General features: G+C 47.8%; 1 protein-coding gene across 7 annotated transcripts; it reads right to left on the bottom strand.

Moving 5' to 3' along the window:
• EXOC7 (exocyst complex component 7) lies at positions 1–23,217 on the bottom strand. 7 transcript variants are annotated; one of them, XM_075440633.1, is made up of 21 exons: positions 22,799–23,217; positions 21,966–22,031; positions 20,708–20,892; positions 19,929–20,034; positions 19,167–19,389; positions 17,730–17,897; positions 11,639–11,731; positions 10,575–10,643; positions 9,084–9,229; positions 8,605–8,757; positions 7,807–7,905; positions 7,118–7,180; positions 6,774–6,840; positions 4,363–4,401; positions 3,259–3,324; positions 2,426–2,546; positions 1,909–2,004; positions 1,551–1,614; positions 982–1,023; positions 667–800; positions 1–255 (listed from the first exon to the last, which is right to left on the bottom strand). In XM_075440633.1, the coding sequence occupies exons 1-21, from the start codon at positions 22,994–22,996 to the stop codon at positions 153–155; spliced, it is 2,301 nt and encodes a 766-aa protein (XP_075296748.1). In that variant the 5' UTR covers positions 22,997–23,217; the 3' UTR covers positions 1–152. The 7 variants fall into 7 exon arrangements, with proteins under 7 accessions (XP_075296748.1, XP_075296743.1, XP_075296742.1 ...); XM_075440628.1 differs by lacking the exon at positions 11,639–11,731 and adding an exon at positions 16,679–16,690 and having other exon boundaries at positions 22,799–23,216; XM_075440627.1 differs by lacking the exon at positions 10,575–10,643 and having other exon boundaries at positions 22,799–23,216.
• Positions 23,218–23,789: the final 572 nt, after the last annotated feature.

Consider the following 23,789-nt stretch of genomic DNA (forward strand, 5'->3'; position numbering starts at 1 on the left):
TAGTGTTTCCACAGGTTTATAAATCTGATAAATACAAGTATAACACCCTGCCCACCACAATGGGGCAGGGGAGAAGGGAAGGGAGTCCCAAAGGTTGCCCAGGGAGTGCTGACTTGTACTTGGCAGCTGCAGAGTACACAACAGCCGGAGATTTATGCCGATGTGTCAAAGAGCTTCTCGATCATCTCCCCCACCTGGTCGACCTGGTATTTGATATACTTCTCAGGGTTCTTGGTGAAGGGCACGTTGCCATATCTGCAGAGGAAGACAACCCCTGAGTGACAAACGACAAACAGAGCAGAGACACCCACGGGCCCCTCCTCTGTCACAAATCAGCTCCACTCCAGCACACTCCCCTTCAATCTGACGCGGCGTCTCGTAGGGAGCAAGTGACCTGGCTACAACTGGTGTGCCGAGTTTTATACGAATAGCCCAGGGTGGCTCAGAGCTTTGCGCTAGCTAGAACATCTGCACTCACCCTGCCCAAGGAATCAGGGTGACAGCAGATGTCTGCAACCAGCAGAGTTCAGCTTGGGGATGTTTTAGCGTGCAAGGTAGAGAAGCTAAGACAGGACAGTAGAAAAGTGCCTCAGCTCAGGCTACTCTAGGCCCCAAGGACCTCAGTAAATCCAAAGAAGAGAGGACAATGTTGCAAGAGGTCGTCACCTGCTCAAGAAGGCACCATAGGTGTCTTTCACAATGGTTTTCTGTGCCCGGCGGATTTTGTCACGTTGCTCCACATCTGGGATTGCCCAGGCCTTCTGGATCTTACATAGCTCCTCCAGCCCGTCATTAAAACCCTGTCCAAAGTAAAGCTCAGTGAGTGTACTGTCTGCCATCACGTCTCCACACGGAGTTTGATGTTCTTCCCCTCCACTGCTGATCATCAACAGACAGGTCTCCTTCCTAGGCAGATCTTTGGTCTGGCTGTCTGTCACAATCAACCAGGGGATGTCCTTACGCCATCTAACACCTCCTTACCTTAAAGCGCTCCTTTATCATCTGCCTCTCCTTATCCTTGAGCTGCAACAAGGAGGGAAAGGATTTTATTTATTTCATCTACAGAAATAAATTTCCAACATCAGTGTTTGCCCAGAACTCCCATCCAACCTAGGTAATATCCTGCCTACTTGGCTTGAATTCCCTCTCCTAAAGCAGGGAGGGGAGAAAGCTGCAGTAAGCAGCACATCCTACATTCAGCAATTGCCTTTCATCTAAAGTAGGTTTAACGAGGGTAATTTTCAGCCAGAACAGACATAAAAATAGACTTTTTTATGCTGCCAGTTCTTTCTAAGGGGAGGTCTCAGGGTTTTGCAAACCCAAAAAGAAGCTTCTGCTCAGGTAAAAATACGATAGCAGGCAGAGATTAGAAGACTCGTATGAATCTGGGGCAGGGGAGATCAGAAGGGAGTGCTGCTCTCCATCTTGTCCCAGCCACAGTATTCACTCTGCAGAGCAATACTGGCATGAGATGTAAAGAAGGTTTCTGGGAATTATTTAATACGACAAGGGAGAAGATGTTTCCTTTGCATCCTTGCCTGTCCTCTCACCTTCACTCCTGGCTGAAAGACTGGCAGGTTTCTATCCAAGATGTAATCCATCACCTTCAACCAGCTGCATTTGAAATGAGATAGGAAGGAGGCAAAGAAAAGGAGTTACTCATGTCTCACCAGAACATCTATGTCTTCGCCCATGACCCAAAGGCCACCCCAGACAATTCACACCCTAAAACTTTCCACAGTGACCCCTCGCCAGGTTAGATGAATCACTTGGAAACCAAAATACTTGGCTTTGGTTTTAGACAAACTTCTATTCTAGGTTAATCTCTCCCACTGCTCCAGCAGCACTGGCTCCCAAGGAGCTCTCAGACTGAAAAAACTAACAGAAGAGTGGAGGATGTCACCTGACCTGCGCTGGTAGGTCTGGATCTGCTGTTCAATGAGCTCCCGGTAAGACCTCTCAGCTGTCTTCTGCGTCACTGCTACCAACTGGATCAGCTCAGACCTGAAAGGAGAACAGAAAACCTGAGGAAGCACATGAGCCAGCTGCTCTCAGGGCTGCTAGCAGGGTGGCAACATTTCAAGCCCCTATCAACAAGATCTTTTTTGCTCTTTACAATAAACAGGACCTTGAAATGCACACACTGGGAGACAAATGGTACTCCAAGTTACTTTCCAAAGCCATGTCCTCAGTCCTCCCAAAGGATTCACTATAACCTAAGGCATCTCTGATGCTTTTATCTTCCACTCTCGTGTTGTGATGTTTATAACAGTGCAAAGGTTTCAAAAGGGCAGTTTCAAGAATGGAAAAAAAAGCAGAGATGAGACAGGTCAGGGAGCGAATGCACTCAGTACAAAGACCTGCTCCAAAACCATGCTTAGAATCAGCCTGGGCTTCAGAGAGATTTACCCAGATATGCACTTACTTTTCCAGAGATTTCAGAATGTAGTTGTAGTTGTTGTGCAGAAAAATGGCACTCAAAGCTGGGTCTTCATAAACCTTGGATTTACTAAGAAGGTTAAGCTGCAAGTTGCCCAGCACTTTGCCTTAAAGAGGGGAAAAATAGAGGACAAAAGTTTTGCACGGAAACTTCTCATTACTGACAATCCAAACCAAGCACTCTGTACTGTTGCTGTGAGCCCACAGCAGAGTGAACAGCACAGCCCCAACTGCATGTACAGACAAGGGTATGATCACATGTACTTAACAATCCTACAAGCCTTAGGCAGATCTTTCCTCAGAACGTCACCAAAACCTCCCTGTGAACTAATGCCTTTGCTGCAACTGGCAGTACAGTTGCATTCTGTGTTCAGAATATGTCCCAAGACGAGCACGGGCGGTCAGACTCAGCCTGACCATGGCACAGCCTCAGATGTCAAAGAAGTGGATGGACTTGATCCCCATTGTAACCCAAGGTAGTACCGTGAACTTGCCTCACTACCTTACTGTTACATGCAGGATCGAGCCCCTTTGGCAGCTGGGAGCCTCTGTGGTGTTGAAGGTGCAAAGCATGGGGTGAGAATGGTTTGAGGCAACCGATGACAAAAGCTCTGCAGCACAGCAAGCTGCTGCACTGTGCTTTGTCCTGCCTAACTGTAACAGTCTGAAACTCCCAGCTCGACCCTTTTATCCAGACTCGGACTCACACACAGAAAGGTCACAAGGAGTAAGAGACACAGCCTGTGCTCTTCACCCAAGAATGAGCTAAGTGAATGACAACCAATGGGGCAGAAACGGGAAGGTGCGCAGAGTACTCACAGATGTAGGTGCTCAGCAGCCGCCTGCTGAACTCTGAACTGTAGCTACTAGCTGAAGAGCTGGTCTCTGAAAAGAAAAGTCTTAGGCCAGTTAACACGCCATGGGGAAGGGGGGTATGTGTGGTCAGCCTGCCTCTATTCAAACAAGCCTCGTCCCTGTTGCTATGGAATTAGTGCAGAGCTCCCGTCGACAGTGAAATTAGCTCCCTGCTTCAGTGCTGACTGTCAGCAACTTATCCAGGGTGAGGGTGGAAGAGCTCTGTACCCCTCAATCCTTGTATCTGCATCAAGTGCTAGCACCCCAGCAGAAATCTCTTCTTTCCTTCCTAGTGCTCAGAGGACATCCTCCTCTTGATCAGAAATAGAGTTATTAAACACATCCTCCCCATCCTTCCCCCACCGCCTGAAAAGGGTTTGTAAACACCAGAAATTGGCAATCAGAGAACAACTGAGCTGAAGCTGTTAACAGCAGGCACACAACAGTAATTGAAACAAGCAGAAGAGCTCTGGAAAGTTTCACCCATCCCCATGGCTGCCGATAGGGCCTGCCTGGCTGCGCACAAGGGACTGTTCCAGCACGGGAGCCTGCCCTCACAAGCAATGACTGTGGGCTGGCACATATTCCTCTGTCTGTGCATAAGAGATGGCTTTCTGCCCTCAAGGGCTTGTGGGCACAGGTCCCATGGCACGCGTGGGGTAGCTATCTCCTCCTCCCCCCACCAGAGAGCTTGGCAGCCAGGCCTAGCTCGGGTGGTCCAAGTTCATAAGCACCCCATGGGAAAGGCCTCAAGGCTCCTGTTGCCATGAGTTGGACAATAAGGAACTGAGTGCACACGGGATAAAGCACGATACCAGCTGGGCCAAAGAGACTCAGTGCCATGAGAGTGTCATTAGCCTGTTTCAGCTCATGTGGCATCCCTCATTGTCTGCTGGTGACAAGCCCTCCCTATTCTCTCCAGCCCACTGGCAAGAGTTACTTACCCTCCCCTTTTTCCCTTTTCAATTATGTGTTAATTTATTTACCACTCCTGGAGGATAAAAAATTAAAATACATCACCAGAGTCCGAGGCATTATGAACAGGTACGTGTGGGTAAGTCTGCTTACCTCTGGGATCTAAAGGAATATTGTATGTGTCCCCAAGAACTACAACGATTAGGCAGAGCAGAGAGAAAAGGGGAGGGAGGAGAGAGAAAAAGAAATGCAAAGTGCAAAAAGACAGGTTAGAGACCACCATCCCTTTGAGAACAAAGCAGATATTAACACAGAGCAGCCACAGGCAGCTACACAGGAAAGCAGGCAGGAGTCCCTCCAAGGCCACAAACAGATCTGGAGATCACAGAGGAAAGGCAGAGTCTAACCCTCCCCTGCTAGAGACACTGTTTGTACTTAGCAAGATACCTCACTCCAAATCAGTTCAAACCCACTTTCAAACAAAAGGAAAGCTTCCCCTCATGCCAGCAGCAGTTTACTGGTCCTTGAAATGACCTCCACAGCCCATATAACCTTCCCACGAACCTGAGTGAAGCCATCCTGCCCTCACTCTGCACTTCAGCATCCCTGCACAGCTATACAGGGCCCTGCAGAGCCATTTAGTGGGCAAGAACAAGGGATTAGCATCACTGCATTTCACTGATCAACTTTGCTTTTGCTGCCACTTGAGGCAAATGTCACAGAAAAAACTGCATGTACTTCCCACCACTTGGGATCACTGTGGGAGCTATCTAACCCAGTTCCAGCCACCCACACCTGAGCTAGCAACTGGAAGCTGTCATTAGAGAGCCATCACTGGGGACAAGTCACCTTCCCAAAGCAGACATCTCTGTTTGCAAAAGCAGCTCCCGCCTGAAACTTGCTTGCTCTAGGGTGATGTCAGGTCCACAGCTGGACAGTGACCACAACTTCACCAATATTCAGTAACCAGCATCAGTCATCCCGTGTTAGGTCAGGCCTAGCTTTTGGAGCAAGTGACAGAGCTGTTTCTGCATGAGAACAACATTGGCAGAGAGAGGGGGACATCTGGCAGCAGACAGTCCCTACAGCCTGATTGCAGATAGAGAGAACAGGATTTATGATACTCGGATTGTAGGTCATGTCCTGCATGGCTCTGAGGTACTACACCTCAGCCCAAGTTACCAGATCCGTTACAAATACACTGACTTCAGGCTTTAATAATTGAACAGACTGCAAAGAGGCATTTTTCTCAAGCTGTCTTCACACAGAAGACCTCTATAGTCCCTCTGTATCTGACAGGACAACAAGCCACAATTAGAAAATGGCTTATGTGTCATAGATATGGTCACATTTTGTTTTATGACCAATATAAAAAATAAAAAAAGCCTATGCTACCTTCTGAATCAGCTCCTATGACAGATGTCTACCACAGGACAACATCTCAAGACTTTGAAACAACAGTGCTGACATCACCATTCAGGGAAGGATGTGGGAAACAGCTGGTTTCTCCAAGAATAAACTCAGACCACCTCTTTGGCCAAGGAGAGAGAGTCAAGTCCTGGGAGGCTCAGCACACCGAGGTTGCAAGTGGAGAGGGCACAAGGCATTGGCTAGAGGAGATGCGGCCAGAAGCAGAGACATCCTAGCTTGAGTTGATTTAGAACTGGCAGAATTTTCCAAGCAGGAATTGCAGACAAAAGTCTCGAGGCAGCTGTAAGCTTCTCCCCTCCTCTGCCCCTAATGGGCTCCCTAACCCTCTCCAAACAGCACGCAGTGGCCTGTGCCTCCTCAGGTATGCCCCCTGAATCTCCAGTTCTCCACCTCTCCAGCCTGCTCTATTCCAACTTAAAGCATGAGCTCTGCCAAGGCCGAGGGCTCACTAGAGAGCTGAGAGCTGCTGCTCTGCACAGAACCAAGAATCATGCTCTAGCTGATACGCAGGCAGCATCCTGTTACATGAGGCAGCAGCTCTCAGCTTCTGTTCCATATATTTCTTTCTGGAATCAGTCTCTTTAGCATCCTGGAGAGCAGAGCTAAAACTTGTCTCTCTGTTAGGGCACGTGGCACACGAACAGCTCAGGAGTCCCAGCCTGACCATGGCTGGTTGCTGTGGAGAATATTATTGCTGCCGCTGCTATGCTCTGACCAGAGGATGTGGCAGAGAAAGGCAGCGATTCATCGACACACAGCCTAATTAAAGCCAACTCAGCTGGACCAACCACCCTCACTCCAGTACGGTCACAGAGGACCAGCCCAGTGAAGCTAAACGACAAAGGCATCCTCTCTTGATACCACAGAGCACATCAGCAATAAAGACCACCTCAAGAGTACCTGATAGGAGCAAGTGTAGAAGGTCAGCAGGGAAACTCTCTGCATCCCTTGGAGTTCTCCAGATAACCAACTACGTGGCCATGGCAGATCAGAGGACAAGACAAACCACAGGGTGAAGGACAGGAGGAGAACAAGCTCACAGTGCATGTTGAGGTTTGATCTTTTTAGGGAAGATGTCCAGACAATTTGGGGAAGGAACTGCATGCCCAAACAAGCCCCACGCATGTATGTACCTTGCGATGCCAGCATGGCACCCGCTGTCTCCTGGAAATCCAACAATTGCTGTAGAAAAAGGATGGCCTGGAAGCAAGGGAGGGAAATTATGAGCAACCGACACTGCATCTCCTATGCTCTGCTATTAAGGATCATGAAGGACCACTTGTCCTCCCACGCTTAAATGCCTTTAAGAAACAAATTACAGCTTAGCAAGCGCAACTAGCTAATCCCTCCACGAAAGCCAGTTAATAGCCTTTCCAATACCAAGGCATCTTAACTTAAAAAATTTCCCTAATGCTCTTTTTAAAACCTCTTCAGAACCTGTTTTTCACAAAAGATGGTTCAAATCATCGTCACATACATTGCTGGTGAGTTCATGAACTGTTCCATCTTTTGGCATGTTATATTCCTTGTCTGGATCATTCTAAGGAGGGAAAAGAGAGAGAGAGAATGTAAGCATCTCAGGAAATTGAAGGCATCTACAATATAACTGCTGCTGAAAGTGAGCTGTAGGCTTGTTTATCCAGCTTCTCTCAACATCCTCAGACCCAGCTCTTACAGGGCAATCTCCTAGTACTCAGAAATCACAGCTCCCATGCAACCTGCAGCTCAGAACCACAAGACTTTATACAGCATGTGACCATCAAACATCAAGCTCACCCACTAGACAATGCATTCACCAAGCCCACCTTACACAGAGACAGTTTAACCTGAGTCCTCCAAAATTTTTCAGGTCAGCCATTTTTCTTTCTTTTTAAATACGATTAAATTCCAAGATTGACTTGGTATCTGCAGAGGCCTGGAAGCTTATGTCACATTATTTGTAGTATGCCTGTTAAGGGTCTTAGGCAGAGGACTCCTGTATTTGAAATCAGCACCAAAAGTTTGGTATTTGCAGCTGACCATCCAAGGCGATTCAGCAAGCTCCTCCTTTAGTCAGAAACTACATGGTCTCACGGAAAGCTGAAAGCTAAACTAGGGGTTCTGCTCAGAAAAACCCTCTTCCAAGCCTGCTGGTCTTGTCTGAGAGAACATTGAGGAGAATCCTACCTTAATGTTGTCTGCAAACTCTTCCAGTGCCTTCGCACCAGTGGTCTCCATGGAAGTGATCAGCCCTGGCAGTTTGTTCTTAGTGCCTGCTGCAGTTCCCTGGAATAGTTTCATAATGAATCAGAGAAGGAAAACAAACAGTATCTGAACTTTCATTCAGCACCTACCCTCCTTGATCCCCTAAACCACCATCTCATTCTCAGTTCCTCATGTTCCAGGAGAATATGTACAGCACCATCAAGAATGTGTGAAATCCTGCATTCTTCAGCCAGCCAGGAAGGAAAGATGTTGTGACCTTCACGGTGACCAGGACTTGCTACCTTTCATGTTTCCTCTTATGTAGTACCTGATACAGGAGGTTGGTGCATCACAGTCACCAGCTGGAAGCAGATGGAAAGGAGCCTTGCTAAACCTGGATGTTGTATTTGATACCTGGAGAACCCTGTGGCACGGTCCAAGCAGGCTCTCCTCAGAGCAGCCCATATTCCAGATATCAGTGAGCAGAGCCTAAACTAAGCTCAACAGTATCAGAGATGAAACACCTCAGAGGCCATACGTACAGTAGAATGATGTAGACAGTCCATTACTGGGTCGTGACTTCAACTGAAAAGAACTGCTTGAGAGATGCTGAGTTGCTGGTTCATCATCATAGAAAGGAGCAAGCTGCATTTGTCTCACTTCTAGTCCATGCTGGAGGACAGAACCTCCATGACTGTTCGAAGCCACTGTGATCATCCTTTCAAAAGGTCCTCCAGAGAGCCCAAGCCACAGGACCCTCTCCAAGCCCATCATGCTTACCTGCAAGACCTGGTCAAATTCTGGCTTCATCTGCTTGAGATGCTTAAGGATGGGGAAGATTGTGAGCACAGCTGAATAGTCATGTCGGATGATGGCTTTCCGTGCAGCTGAGACAATGTTATCCCCCTCCACGATCAAGTTATCTAAGGACTCCTGCAACAAAGCCAGAGAGTCAGAAGGAAGCAGCATGACTTTTGCCCAGGCAGCACAAGGAGCTCAATCCAGGATACCCATTAAGGATACCAATTTAGCTGATGGGTCATTTGCAGTACTCAGTGAGTGACTCTGAGCACACGTTTTCCAGGGCCTGTGCAGGCCTCGGTTCCCTGCACAGGACCTGGTGGACAATGCTAGCAGTGGTGGTGCTCTCGGGCAGCCACAGCAGGTGATGGAATCCACATCCTCACAATGAAGAGGAAAGGAAAAAGACTATGTGTGTATCCTTCACAAGAGAAGCTAAGCAGAGAGGCTCAACTGACCTGGATGAGAGAATCAAAGGTCTTCTTCTGGTGGTGCTCTGGGACGATTTCTGTCAGGAGCTGGTATTCGCTCTGGGCCAGTTTGACAAAGGCACTAACGCAGTGAATGTACGCATCAATCTCGATGTCGAAGACGTCATCCCTCCCTGTAAGGGCAAGACGGCTTTCAGAGAGAACAAAATTCGCACTGAGCTTCCAGCAGCTCTGCTCACTCCATGGCCTTGGTTTACACAAGGAGCACAAGGTTGTTCTGGAAAAGGCAGTTCTGGCTTTGCACCCATCCTCTCATGAGAACAAGAGTTGTCATCTCACCAAACCTGCCCCCTGGGTTTGTGCATGGGAAGCTACGCATACCCTGCAGGAGGCATGCAAAGTCATCTGCAGTTCAGGAAATAGGCACATCAGGACACCAGCTCTTTCCGGCCTCCTGACAGAAGGCAAGTTTGGAGCTCTTCTGGGATACACACTAAATTTAATCAAGGGCTTGAACACAGAGTACTAAACTCAGGAGGTGAATTATTCAACATCTCTGCTTGTATTTTTAGAATTCCTTATCTCCATCCATCATGCAGATGAAGAACTGCCATTTTGCATCAACATTTCTGGGAAATCAAGGCTGTCCTGGAAGGGAGCCTCTTCCCACAGGCAGAAACAGAAGATAAAAAGCCAGCTGGATGAACATTTAAATCCTACGAAACAGGAATATCAGCACAGCTAGGTGAGCTATCTGCCACACAATGCTGCACATAAATGCCAATATTCAAGTCCTAGCATACACATCTCGGACAAAGATCCAGCAAAGAACTTACACAGTAGGCATGAGAAATGCTGGTATGATACAAGGGCCCGGACCAACTCACACCAACCACTAACTGGATGTGTTAGCAGAACAGAGACAAATGGACTTACACCATCCTGCACTACTCAGACCCCTGCAGCAACCATTGCAAGACATCAAGATTACACAGAGAGGCCTTCTCCAAGCTATAGGCTGCTGCTGCTTCCCTCCTCCCAGCAACATCTGTAACTTTTGATGGAGAAAGAACCAATTCTTCCCTACACTGAGAGTCCCTCATGTTGATCTTTTAAAAGTTATGGTCAGCAGGGGACACACAAACGTGATGTGGTTTTACAGACTGCCTATGGTGGTGAGTGGCCCACTGTATTGCATGCCACATGTGATCCCTTTCCTGTTTGCTTCACTCCAGCACCAAACAAGCCAGTAGCTACCTACAGGAAAGTGCCCCTCAGCATGGTGACCACCAGTCTTTGGTTGGACAAAGTTGGGATTCCCTGCTTGAGGGCTTGGGATGTGTGTGATTAGTAGGAGTGCATTCTACCAAAAAGAGCCAGAGCTTCTTAGCCAGTGCAGGCCCATGCTCCAGGGCTGCCCACACAGATGAACAGCCACTGGCTACAAAACTACCGTGAAACATGCTGAAAAGAAGGGATGTTAGCCAGCTTGTTATGAAGTGACAACATGGTACTTACCAGCAGCCGGACCATGCTTGTCGCTCAGGGTATCGGAAAGGTGTTTAACTCGTAAATCATGCTCATGACCTAGTGAGATGTCAGCCGGCACAAACAGAAGGCGCAATTTATCCAGGGTGGTTACAGCACAGATGCTCACACTGGCTGGAAGCCGCTTCAAGCTTGGTTTATTTGATGTGATGGATACTTTTTCTCCCTACACAGTCCCAGGAACGCTACCTGACCAAATCCCTTTGTTGGACTATGTAGCGGTAGCAACCCTTTGAAACCTGATGAGAAGTGTGAACTAAGTCATTGCTGGGCCACAAGAGTCCCTTGAACCTCCTGCCATAATTTCTGAATTGGACAGCAGGCACTGGAAGTCCAATTTGTACCCACAGCCACTACAGATCCAAACTCAATGCCCATCTCCTGCTCAGCAGTGAGAATTTTTTTCCACCCAAATGAGTGATGTTAGTTACCATCTGGGATTTAGTAGACTACAGTGTAGGTGCTGAAGAGATCTACTTTAGAAGCATACACAGCAGGAGGCAGAAAGGTCTTACAGATGCTTTGAAGCAAGTGACCTCTTCTCCCTTATCTGGTACAACCTTTATGAGCAGAGGGGATCAGAATATGGAAGACGACCATTTAGGTAGGTCTCCACAGAGAAGATGTACAGGCATGATGCACTGAACTAGATGGGGTCTGACACTTCAGCATCAGGTTTGGAAAGGTCACTAGGAAACCGAATGTCTCAAAGTCCAGGCAAAAAGAAAAGAGAAGAGAAACACCACAAGCAGATGTCATCAGAGGAGAGCTTCCATTAGCCAGGTGGCTATGGTGGGTCAACTGCTTTAAGATAACATTCCTCTCCACCTGTACTCATGTTTATGGAGACTTTGAAATTCAGACACTAAATTCAGAAAAATAATTTGGCCCTTCAGCATCTTCTTGGTTCGCTAAGGACAGCTGTACCTATCCAATGCTGTCCACCAAGCACTAGGGTAATGGAAGTCCCACCTGGAAAAGCAAGGCTGATACACAGAGAAAGTCAAGGGTGAAGTAGCTAGAGCTGTGATTACCTTCCATAGGAATGAGGTTAGAGGCCCCCTTTTTCCCATCTAGACCATGCTGAGAGTACTGTTTCAGAAGGTTCTGAGCCTTACGGATCGTGCCTGTCACCAAAGCCAGAGAGAAGAGACAAGAAGACCTAGAAAATGAGTGAAAGAAAACAAACCCAGAACACCAGCCCTCCACCAGCAAGTCACCTGGGCCCAGCAAGAGGATCCTGAGCCACAATGAGCATGCTCAGTACAGAAACGTGAACCCCAAACTCATGTCCAAGTCTGCAGATACAATGGCATTTCCAGGCTGTTTCCTTGCGTTGAGCAGGGATGGGCATGAATTCCAGAGCCAAGGTTACAGAATCAGGGAGTGCTCAAAACAGTTTGATGAGGTTGTACAGCTGGGTAAGAAAACTCGATCAGAGAAGGGAAGCAACAAAGCTCCCTCCCCTGTAATGAGTTTATTTAAGATGATACTCTGCATCCAAGCATCCAAGGTTTGTTGCTTTCCCTCAGCTGTAGAATCAGGTCTTTGCAGTACGGACAATTCCTGTCTGGCAACACGTTGCCTGCTCCCCAGAGCCACAATCGCAGCTGCTCGGTTAGAGCTGCAGAAAGAGGTGCCTTTCCGAGGGGTATTTTCTGAGCATGCTCAATATAGACCCATCAGGAGCCCCACAGCCAAGACTAGGAATGATCTCTGGCATTACACGAAGCGATAAAAGGGTGACAACCTCTGGGCTCGAGAGAGAAATTGCAGCAGCAATTCCCATCACAGGAATCACAGAATAATAGATGCTGCCCACCCATGTCTAACTCGCATTAAGTCACTCTAATCCCCAAGACACCTCTTCTAAGGAACTGTAAATCAATTAAAACCATGGAAAAAAAATAACACTGGGTTAAAAGATTTATACTTAACACACACAAAAAACAGACAGAACTGAACAAAAGCCAGTGCTGGATATACAGCCAGAAAGCACAAAACAAAGCATTAATGTGACAACTGAAGACTAAGCACTGTTTCCACATTAAAAGGTTAGTCGTCATGCAACAAGCTACAATTATCACAAGCACACGGACACCCTCTCACAGCAGAGCTTTGCTGTTGCCTGCACAACAGGGAACAGAAAGTTTTGGGAAGGTAGGAGGAGTTTCTACAGGCGACCCAGATGAAGCAGAACCAGGCTAAGTAAATCAAGAAGGATCCAAGAAATAAAAATGCTGCTGCCAAAATTAAAATTGTTCTTCCGCTTTAAAGTAATAAATACTTCAAACATGCAGAAAATCCCTACTTCCACCAGTCACTGTAAGTCACAGTTCAGCCTGGAAATGAGTGCTGGCTGCCCAAATGCTGAGGACTGCTATCCTGAGGGGAAGCTCAAGTACACACTGCTGCAGAACATCATCCTGGGGTGCAGGACAGCTTCATCCCTTAAAGGGATACACGGCAGGGGAAGCAAACTTCAAGCCCCCCAGACAGCGCATCTCTAATGGGGCAAAACAGGAGAGAGAAGTTCCCACTGAATTACCAAATTGGCTTAACCTGGTGCGCTTACCAGATAACAGAACATGGTTCCTCAAGTGTAATGTTTCACTGGCAACATTTTTTTTCTACTAGTTCAGAGTGTTCTCAAGCACTTAGTAAAGAAAAATATCATATCCATAAATACATTCTTCTGGCAGGAAACTTCTCCCCTCTAGACCCACACCAGGGAGGTGGGAAGACTTACACCCTTTCTGTACTGATGCATTTGCTCCTAGCTTCTGCCGTATGATCAAATCAGAGGGCTATGCCTCTTCTTCCAAGCTTCCCAATGCTATTCACACCTAACACTTCCACTTTATTCTTAGCTGCTTTCAGAAACCTCAAGAGCTTGGGCACAACAGCAAGTTCCTCTGAGCAAGCAGGGCTGTAGCAAGCTCTGGAGATAAGCACTAAGCTGCTTCTTACTGCTGTTACCATGGCCCAGAGCAGCTCAACCCAGGCACTGTTCTTCTACCTGTTCTTTCATCTTTCCCACTTTCAAATATCCAGGAGGAAGGGGAAAAAAATAATAAGAAAAGAGGGTAAATTGGTGTGAAAACCAAGCAGACAGAGTTCAACTGCTGCTGCTGTCAACAGGATCTCACTTCAGAGGTATGCAGTGCATGTCTCCAGAGCCCACCCCTGACAGTTTCTTCTCAGATGAGAGCTGAAACGCCTCTGCTGCATTTTATTTGCATAAGCACAATTACCTGTGCTTACACTGACACACACCGAGTGTTCATGGGCATCACTTCAGTGCTGCTGTATCCCTCTCACTTAGCATCGTAATTAGGCTTTAACGGATTCTAGTGGAAGCCAAATGCTTTTGTTCCATGATTGTTTTCCCCTATTAGGCAGGTAGCAAACCAAATGGGACTGTGTTTCAGCTACTAATGAAAACATCACATTCAAGCCAGGCAGTGATCAATACGGGAAGGGGAAGCAGGAACAGGCTCTTTATGCTGCCACACACAGACTCCACAGCCTGCTTCCAGGCAGCACCTCACTGCTAGGTAAACTGGAGCATTAAGTAAACTGGAAAAGGGTTCCCTATAGCTTGAAAAGAACTCCAAAACACCCAAAAGCCAAAAAACACCTGAAACTTTTGCTCCTGTGGCCCAATTGTTAAATAAAGTGGCTTTTGGGCATACAGGAGGCACAGTTTTCCAAATGCACATTGTCCTCCTGTTTCTTTCATTAGGCAGTTTTCTACCCAAGCAGAAGGGCAACACACCCTCTTTCCTTAAGCACCAGCTGCAGGAGTCTGTATAAAACTGGCTAAAGCTCTCTGGGTTTTGCTTGTAGGCAGCCAGGCTGGCTTTCCCCACCTGCATCTTCTGGCTCTATTCTTCCCTGGCAATGCAGAGCTTCTGACCTACCTGCTGCTCTCAGGCCAACAACAGAGCATTGGGTCACAAGGAAGCAGTATTTTATGTGCCTATGTTTGCAGCAGGATGATGTGGGAATCTGAACACACTTGCCCGCTGAGACAGACTGCTGACATTTCAAACCACAAACTACTATAAAAAAAAGCACCCACAGATTGCTTCAGCAGTTCAACTTGACTTTGCAAGTTTCAGTTAAGAGGAGACAACTCTGCTTTAGAAGCATCCCCAGCAGCCAGATTTTCAACTGCATGCTGTAACAACAGGAGATCGCACAGGGTACACCAACAAACAAAACAGCAACAGAGATGAAGACCCTCTGAAACCACAAATGGATATGGAGCATGTTGTCCAGAATCCAACACAGTACCTGAGAGAGAGCAGGAATCTCTGCCTTGCTACCCTTTCCCTAATACCTCACCTTCCCTTTAGCTATAGCCTCTCTTGCACTTTGCTTTGTGGGTAAGCAAGTTATAGCACATCAGATTTAGCTTGTTATTTATCCCTTGCAACAGGTTAAAGTGTGCACTGGGGTGTGCACTGGGATATTCTTCCTTAAGGACTAAGGAAATCAACTCACTTCTTGCACCCATGAGAAAACCCCTTTGTCTGAAACCCAGATTGGCAGAACTTGACTTTAATTACTGAAGCAATAGCACAGAAAAAAAATATCATTGTCCATAATTGAACAAGGACTAAAAGCAATGGAATTAAACACCACCAGATGAATATTGCTATAAAGAGGGCCACTGTGCCAGTGCAAAGAGCATGTAAGACCTCCACCTCAAGAGCTGTCCTCAAAAGCTGAAGGAACTGCAAAAAAAGCAGTGAATCTCTGCTCAAAGACTATTTTTTTTCCTCCATTTTTTATTCCAGTTAAGTTGAATTTCGTAGCCATAAGAGATGGCTGGTGTACGAGGTTTAACCACCCCTGTCCTTCAAGAGCTAAAGTCTGGTTCTGTGTTTTTGTTCACGGATGACTGGAGACAAATTAGCCACTACTTTTTCTTAAGATTAACAATACTGCCATAGATCATTTGAAATGCTCTCTCCTTCATACACTGTCAGCTCTGTAAGCACATTCAGACCATGCTCTGTGCCTTCTACCTGGCCCATCTCACAAACTCCAATTAAAGTGGGAAAAAAGAAAATGTCCTGGCAAATCTACAGCGGAGACATTCATCATGACAAGTAATTTTGGATGCCCAAATGCATCCATTTTGGAGGAGGCTTTTTTGTAAGGAACAAATGTTTGTCCTCTCAAATGTGTGGGCTCCTTTGTGTACTCTCTCTGTGAGCATCCTAAACTCATTTAAAAAATCCTAGTGATTTTTTTTTAAATCTGCCCATGAAAAAGAATATCCTCCATCTGTAAGTATTTACCTAGAGCACAGGGAAGATGTTACCATTTGGCAGGGTGCTCAGAAATGTTTGCTGACCATGCTGACTTCACAGCAATCAAAATCCACGGATGTTTTCAGTATCAGGTGATAACTGAGAACTGCGGACCAAATCTGAAGCATCCGCAACATGAGTTCCCCACGGCTCAACTACAGATCCCCACCTGGCATCTTTCTAGTAGAGAGCTACTGAGCCAGGCAAAAATAACTTCTACCTATTGTAATCATGCTGGTGGGCAGGAGCCACTGTTCAGGAGCTGAACACAAATGACTGCCATCATGCTTAGGAGCAATTCTAAACACTGTTTTCCTGCCATCTGCAGCACAGCTAGTTCTCCTTAGCAGGAGGATATTGTCCTCTACATGTCTCCCAACACTGGGGGCAAATCCTTACCTGCCAAACTCCAGAGGAAAGCCAAGTGTGGGGCAAGACACCCTCTTGTCAGGTGGCTTTCTGCTGACAGGAAAATCCACTGAAATTCACTGACTGCATTCACCAACTGCAGCTTGCACATCAGCTTTCAGGAACAGCTCCAGGGCACAGCAGCAATGGCACAGATTGATTTTAAAAGACCAGAGGGGTGATCTCTGGATGTCACAGCCTTTCCCAGGCAGCCCTCCCTCTCCAAATATCCCAGGCACACCCTCTGCTTTAGCAAGAAGAGGCCCAGCAAAGCCTCTCCACACACAGAAGTGAAGAGAGTGAGCACCAGGGCCAGCACACGCACACAAAGACGCACATTACCTGGGATGAGGACTGCATTCACATCAGGATTATAAAAATAAACACAACACAATTAAAATGGATATTTCTTTTCCTCCCTTTCCCCATCCCATCCATTCCCAGTCCCTACCCACATTTCTTCTTAATTTCATGAACCCAGTAAGAATATTTGGACAACGCAGGAAAAAAATATTAGGATGGGAGAGTACTGGCCAAGTAAACCCACAGAAATATGAACTTTTCTGACATTCATCACTATTACAGAGGAGACAACAGGGTGCTGTGACACACAGAGGGACAATATCACTGTGCTGCCGTGGGAGGTACGTGCTAGCTTTCACTGGCCCTCCTCCTGGCCCTGCTCCCACTAGATGGCACAGATGGGAACTCCAGCTCTGGTACACCGGAGTGACCAGCCTCACCAGCTGCAGAAAATGCAGCAAAACTCCATTATGAGGAGAGGTGGAATAACCCACCAGCCACATTCATAGCTCTTCCAAAGACAGGCTGAGGCAAAAGCTTTAACAGCCTTTCCAAAATTCAGACAACTTTGGATCTTGTTTCTGTAGGCACCTACCTAGTCTCCATCTCAACTCCTGATGAGTTCTTGGTTTCCTAGCACAATAATAATGTAGTCATAACTAATGATTAAAGTGATATGTTTTATCAGATCCAAGTTTTCTATTTTGCTGTGGCACCATCTATATTCCATGTTCCAAGGTTGAGGACAGGTGTTCTCAGATCATATCCTTTTATAGCCCTCTCAGGTCTCTTCACTCTTTAGTTACAGCAATGGCCTTTTCTCTGCCTGTACACAGGACCCCCCTCCGCCCTTTACACTGCCCAGAGAACAGACCTGATGACTTGACAGAGACAGAAAATGTCTGTAATCTCAATGCTGAATCCAGAGCAGAGAAGAGGTGCTTATCTCTGAAATCTCAACGCTGCTCCTGTCCTAAAAGCATATTTTAGACACAGAGGCTACCCCAGCAGTGAGAAGGCCTGCAGATATGTGTTCCATACCTGGGCAAGACGATACACAGTACAGTGATCCCCCCCTCCAGGGACTCACCCGGTCTCTTGATTGGCTTCTTGGTGGGGGTGTCCTTCCTTTTGTTCTGAATGGCAGGGGAATACGGCACCCCCGAGGAGGAGCTGTTCTTACGGAAATGGTCTTTCAGCCCCTTGATGGAGCGGTCGAGCTGGACAGAGCGGATTTGGAAGTAAACAGTCATGAAATCTATGGGGACAAGGTAGAAACAAGATTGTAAGGAAACGGGGAACACTATACGGTAAACCAAACCTTTCCTGAAACACTCTGTGCCCCTGAGTGGACTTACAAGCCTTGATACGCTACCCCAAGTAAGTGTTTTTCCCTCCCAGAGATTCTCCTGTTTTCCTCAAAAACTTCCATCTTCCTTCCCCTGCAGTATTCATTCCAGCCCTCTCGCCACACACAATATTAAGTCTGTGCACCACTACCAATAGCACATTAATTGTGGAACTGATGGGAGACATTCACGCAAGACATTGTCAATTCAAGTGCTCAGCTTCTAGCATGAGATACTTTACACACTTCTCCAGATTCAGGGCACTTGGGAACTAAACGAGGTGTTAATCACTTGAAAGCAGAATACAAACTGACTAACAAAATATGCTATATATGCTTGAGTTGCCTTTGATCATGGAGAAATTCTTAAGAAGCTTTTAAGGATGTTCGTCATATTTGGTAAGCACAGTAATCTCCACAGAAGTAAATCATTGAGGTGGGGGTGATTCTAGTAGCTATATGTATGTGAAAGTACAGGTTTCCTGTGGCAAGTCCACAAAGTCATCCACTCCCAAAGGAAAAGTTAATAAAGGAGTATAAAGCTGCAGGCAGCTTTTGATGCTGCAGAACAGGAAAGAAGAGACATGTACTGACTGAAGAAAGTCTTCTGTGCTTCCTTCCCCTCGCCCCTGGTCACATTTAAAATAAAAAGTTCTGCTCATAAATAGTTCCCAAATGGGAATAAGTGACCAATGTCTTGCACGTTTATATTATCTGAGCACTAGATAGTTGCAGCTCCATCAGAAGGCATTACAGATGCAAGTTAAAGGGATTTCTGCTATAGGACAGACTATGCATTAAGAAAAGTTTTGCTTTATTTCCGCAGCTCTTTCTCTCATCACATCCACCAGGACATCATTCTGTTCAGCTGACAAACCATCACTTCAGTCTCACTACAAACACTGTAAAAAAAGCAGGATCTTAAGAAGGTGACTGAAAGGAGACGTGCCAGTAAGGCAGTCACTAGTTCTGCCAGTGCGGCTACCAACAGCAGCGTGACTTGTGGTTTATTGGCCACAGTAGCACCAGAGCAGAGGCTCCGTGGCTGAAGGCACGCGATCTACAAGCCAAGCTGTGCAGTGCTACACACAACCCTCAACTCTCAACCACACGTGGTAAGCTTCTGGAGAGCACTCACAGGATACAGAACTAAGAGGGAACAACAGCAGCACTACCAACCTTGATTCCTGCCGTTTTCCACCAGCCAGCCAGAAATGCGGATGATATCATGCAGGACACTCTCCGGGAGGTGCTCCAGAGACATCTCCTCCTGCGTCTCCATTTCATCGTCCCCACTGATCAGGTCCAGGATGAGGATGGGTGGGACCGGCTTGGTGTGTCGCGTCATCAAGCTGCGAAACTCTGATTCCAGGGACTCCTTGCCCCGCTCAAAGAGGGATTTCTGGCACAAAACAGCAGAAGAACAAAAGCAGCACAGGGCTTCTGTAATCAGTCACTCACGAGTATTTCTGCGTAAGAACACACTTTCTGCAGTGTTTCTAAACACTGTCAAATACCGCGTGCTTCAAACTCCAACAACGCCTGTAACTAAGAGACTTTTAAAGCGAATTAAATAAAAAAATGTTTGGGAGTTGCTCAGTCTTCAAGTGGGATTTACACAGATCTCCCATTCTGCTCAAGCAGTTGAAGGACTCACAAGAGGTACTCAGGAGGAGGTTCAATCAACTCCACCACACGTGCAAGATACGCTTTCAGAAGTCCTATTGGCACAATGCATGAAGAGAGAAAAATGCCACAAGCAGAAATGCTGCTGCTGAGAGCAGACTTCAAACAGAAGCCGAAGCAATCGTTTCTTCAGTTGTGCCCAAACACCTTCTTCACCAGGCAGCCAGCCTGTCAGCCTCTCACAGCAAGGGGACAAGCAGCGGGGCTACAGCTGTCCCTCTCTCACCCATGCCAGGTTCCAGCCCCCTGACCCACCACACGGTTCAGCTCTGGGCTGTCTGGATTGTTGTCCTGGAAGTATTCCACCGCCTTCTGGATTTTGTCCATGCAATTCAAGTATTCCTCCAGCCTCCCAGTGGGACTGCAAATAAAACCAAAAATAAAAAGCAGTGCCTCAAGAAGCAAAGAAAGAAGATATCAACAAAGCACCAGACCAAACTCAGGATAAAAATACAAGGAAAATATCAATTCCCTTTTCTTCAGCTAGGAGGAGATAATGGGATTCCTTTTTGCCTCCACTCAACACCACAGCAGAATACCAAATCCACGCAGCAAGTGCGGAAGTACTGATGACCAAGCAGCACACAACTCTCATCCTTGCCTTCCTCTCACAGTCAGGCCCTGATGGGAAGGCAGAGGAAGCTGCACATCCCAATCCAGAGAAGGGCCATCACAACACCCTCCCAGAGACTGAAATCAGGCTCCAGAACATCCTGGATGCAGTGACAACATCAACAGGGCAGGAAGAACCTCTGGGAAAAGAACAGAGGAAAGAAGAGAAGCCACCAATGCTCATGAGCTTCATATGTGCATGTATGCAATATGGAAGAGACACCAGTGCAGAGTCTGAGTAGACTTTGCCCTCTGGGGATTGCTGAAGGTCAAGTTAGGAAGCTTTCTGGTGGACTGATGGCAGGGAGTGTGGGAAGGGTACAAGGAACTTTATGGTGAGTGTGCAGAGTCAGCTCCCCTACCTCTATCCCAAAAGTTCAATAGGATGAAGCTCCCAAGAAAGACCTAGTTGGTCAACTCACCCTTCCTTTATGATCTTCTCCGTATCCTTCGCCACATGGTAGTAACTGATGACATGATCCAAGCAGGACAGGGTCTTCTCCACGTTTTCCTGCAAGCGCTGCAGGTTCTCTGTTTGTTTATGGACAGGGATGATCGAGTTCTCCAGCTTCATCAAACGACTTTCAAAGGAGGAGAGGATAGAAACCTACACACCAAAAGACAAACAGAATGCTGAGGACATCCTTCCACGTGGATGCATACAGTAGGGTAGTAGTTCGAGCAGGGCAATCAGGAACCTTCAGGTCCCAGCTTCTCTTTTTGGGCTCTGCTACTAATTTGCCATGGCTCCTTAGGCAGGCTCTTTAATCCCTCCATGTCCCAATTTCTATTAATAATTAGAACACAGATCACCTGTCATACAGAGATGGGCCAATCTCGAATTAGATATTTGTAAAGCATGAAAATAACATTCCAGGGCAGTACTAAGGAAGAGCAAAATTTTATCTGACAGTGGGAAACAAATCCACAGGAAATGCCTGGAACTGCCCTAGGTAAAAAAGAACAAAAAAAGCATAAACCGGCAGCCACTTTGCTCCATACCACTATGGCCCAAACACGAGACGCACAACATGAAGGCACAGGACCAGTATAGTTTGAACCTTCTTTCCCATCGTAGATATTTGGTTTTTAAAAAGGACTGTGATATCCCTTCTGAAAGGTGGAAAACCTCATAGACAGTGCCTTAACGTGATCTTTTCCAGGCCAAAACATAATTCTTTCAAGATTCACTCCTATATTATTTTTTCCACAATTCTCTGGTGGTGCCACTATGACTTTCTTAAAGCACTGAGCCCAAAACTGGACATAGTATACTAGCTGAGGGCTTATAAGCAATTAGAGCACAGTAATTACTTTCTACCGCTTAAACAAAATACTCCCAAAATAAACTCCAATCGAGACCTGACTTTCTGAAGCAACAACGTGATGCTGTTGCACAGACTAGTCTGGGGTCTATTAATACCTTTTTCCGAGAGAGAGGACAGACTGTAAAGAGACGAGGCCAACAGCTCATTTGGGCCCTCACCTCCCCAGGAGAGAAGCTTAGGATTAAAACATCCCCTTTGCCCAGCCACTGACGTGTAAAACACAGATGCTGAGAAAGTGGTTTATTACTCTGCATTCCTCAGATGGGGACGACAACAGCCTTGAAAACAGATTCTCCTAAGAAATAGCAAAGTCAGGCCCAACGTTAAGGCCAAACTTCAAGGACCTCCTTACCATGTTCTTTGTGAGCTGGTCACTCTTCTCAAGGCTCTCTTTGATAAAGGACAAAGTTTCTTCTTCCTGTCAGTAGGTTGAAAAAAGTCTTCAACTCTGAACACTGAGCATTTAATTTACTAAACACTACATGTAGGTTTTCACAAGTCTGGGTGAATACTGCAGCAAACCATGTTTGGTCTGATGCTGAGGTCACATCTTCATCTTCCACCTCTTAACAGAAATCAGGGCAAGTGACCCAAGGTGAGAGACACATAACAGAATGAGTGAGGTTTGTATGGATTACTCATTTCCCTCCGATATCCCGAGCCTCAGCATGCTAAAGTCACAGCACAGTATAATGTTAACACCTTCAGCACAGAAGCACACTGACTCAGACCACAGCACAATACAGGCGTTGCACGGGCACCACTGAAATCCCCCACACAGCCGTGAACTGAGGTGGCCAACGCAAAGCAATCAGCAAGGGCTATTTTCAAGTCACTGAAGCCCAGAGATGGTGGGGATTAGCAGCCTGCAAGGGCTGGCCTCACAGGCTGGACCTAAGGACCTAAAGGGATAGCCCCCAGAAGCTACCAGGCCCTAAGAGGGGGGCAGAGGTACTTCTTAAGCCTGAGAGCAAGGAGGCCTAGGCCCTGACATGGGCCTGGGGATGCTGCCAGGCCCGGAGCAGAGCGATCAGGCAGGGAAGGGGTCCCGGGACGCTCCCCGGACCGGTGGGGGCCTCCATGCCAGCTCCCGGCCCCGTCTGCCAGGCAACGCGCTGGAGCCGCAAGGCCGAGGCCGACCCAGGCCCCGGCGGGGCCCGCAGCAGGTCCCTAGCCCAGTCCCACCTGCTTGAGCTTGTCCTCGATCTCCCTCCTGCGGGCCGACACCTCCTCGGTGGGGATCATCCTGCCGCGGGGCGCCAGGGCCGCGCTCTGCCGCTCGCTCCCACTTGCAGACGCCTCTTCCGCCCCCCCGTCACTGCGCCGGCGCCATCTTGGGCGCGGCAAGGCACACTGCGCATGCGCAGCGAGGCCAGCCGCCATCTAGGGAGTGGCCTCCGCTTTAGGAGCGGCCAGCAGGCGTCGGCCGCGGCGCGCATGCGCCGTTGTCCCAGAGGCGAGCAGGCACATGCGCACTGCCCGTCGTGGCGGCCAGGTTGGGAGTGGCGGGCAGGCTGCGCCGCCATGTTGGAGGTGGTGTGGCGAGGCTCAGTGGGGCACCCGCTTTCTGCCAGGGCGGGGCTGGCTGCCCGAGCCCGCCATCCCCACTACGGCCAGGCGGAGACGAACCTTTCCGAGTCCAATATCAGCGACGTCCCCACAGCACACGGGGTCCTGAGGAAGCTCCAAAGCTACCCAGCTTGCCCCTTGCTGACCTGCTGAGACACCCAGGCCCAGGCCACTCTGCTGCAGACCTGAGGGGAGAAACAAGGTGTGGAGGAAGATTACAGGCATTTTGGCCCTGGGCAATGAAATTATAGAAAGCTGAATATGAATTATGGGAATGTAGGCATTTTCAGGAGTGCAGATCACCCTACCTCTGTCCTGCATCCATTTTCCAGAAAGAAAGGCTGCCACCACAGAGAAGCTGCTGTCTTCTCCCTCCTGCAGCGTAGGTGGGGGTGGCTGGGTTTATCACACACTGGGGCAGTTATGGGGCTCTGCGTCCTCCCGAACTGTGTCCAGCCTGGAGCAGGGAGTTGGTTTTATCAGCACAGACAGTCCCAGCCTCCCACCATCTCTTGCTGCTCTGAGGCAAGACTCCCGCCCGTGAAGGGACCGGCGTGTTCCCATCCATCTTCCACTTGTCAAGCCATGCCGGGCTCTGGAAAGGAGC

The sequence above is a fragment of the Opisthocomus hoazin genome, chromosome 21 (assembly GCF_030867145.1).
Source record: "Opisthocomus hoazin isolate bOpiHoa1 chromosome 21, bOpiHoa1.hap1, whole genome shotgun sequence".
NCBI classification, from domain to species: domain Eukaryota; kingdom Metazoa; phylum Chordata; class Aves; order Opisthocomiformes; family Opisthocomidae; genus Opisthocomus; species Opisthocomus hoazin.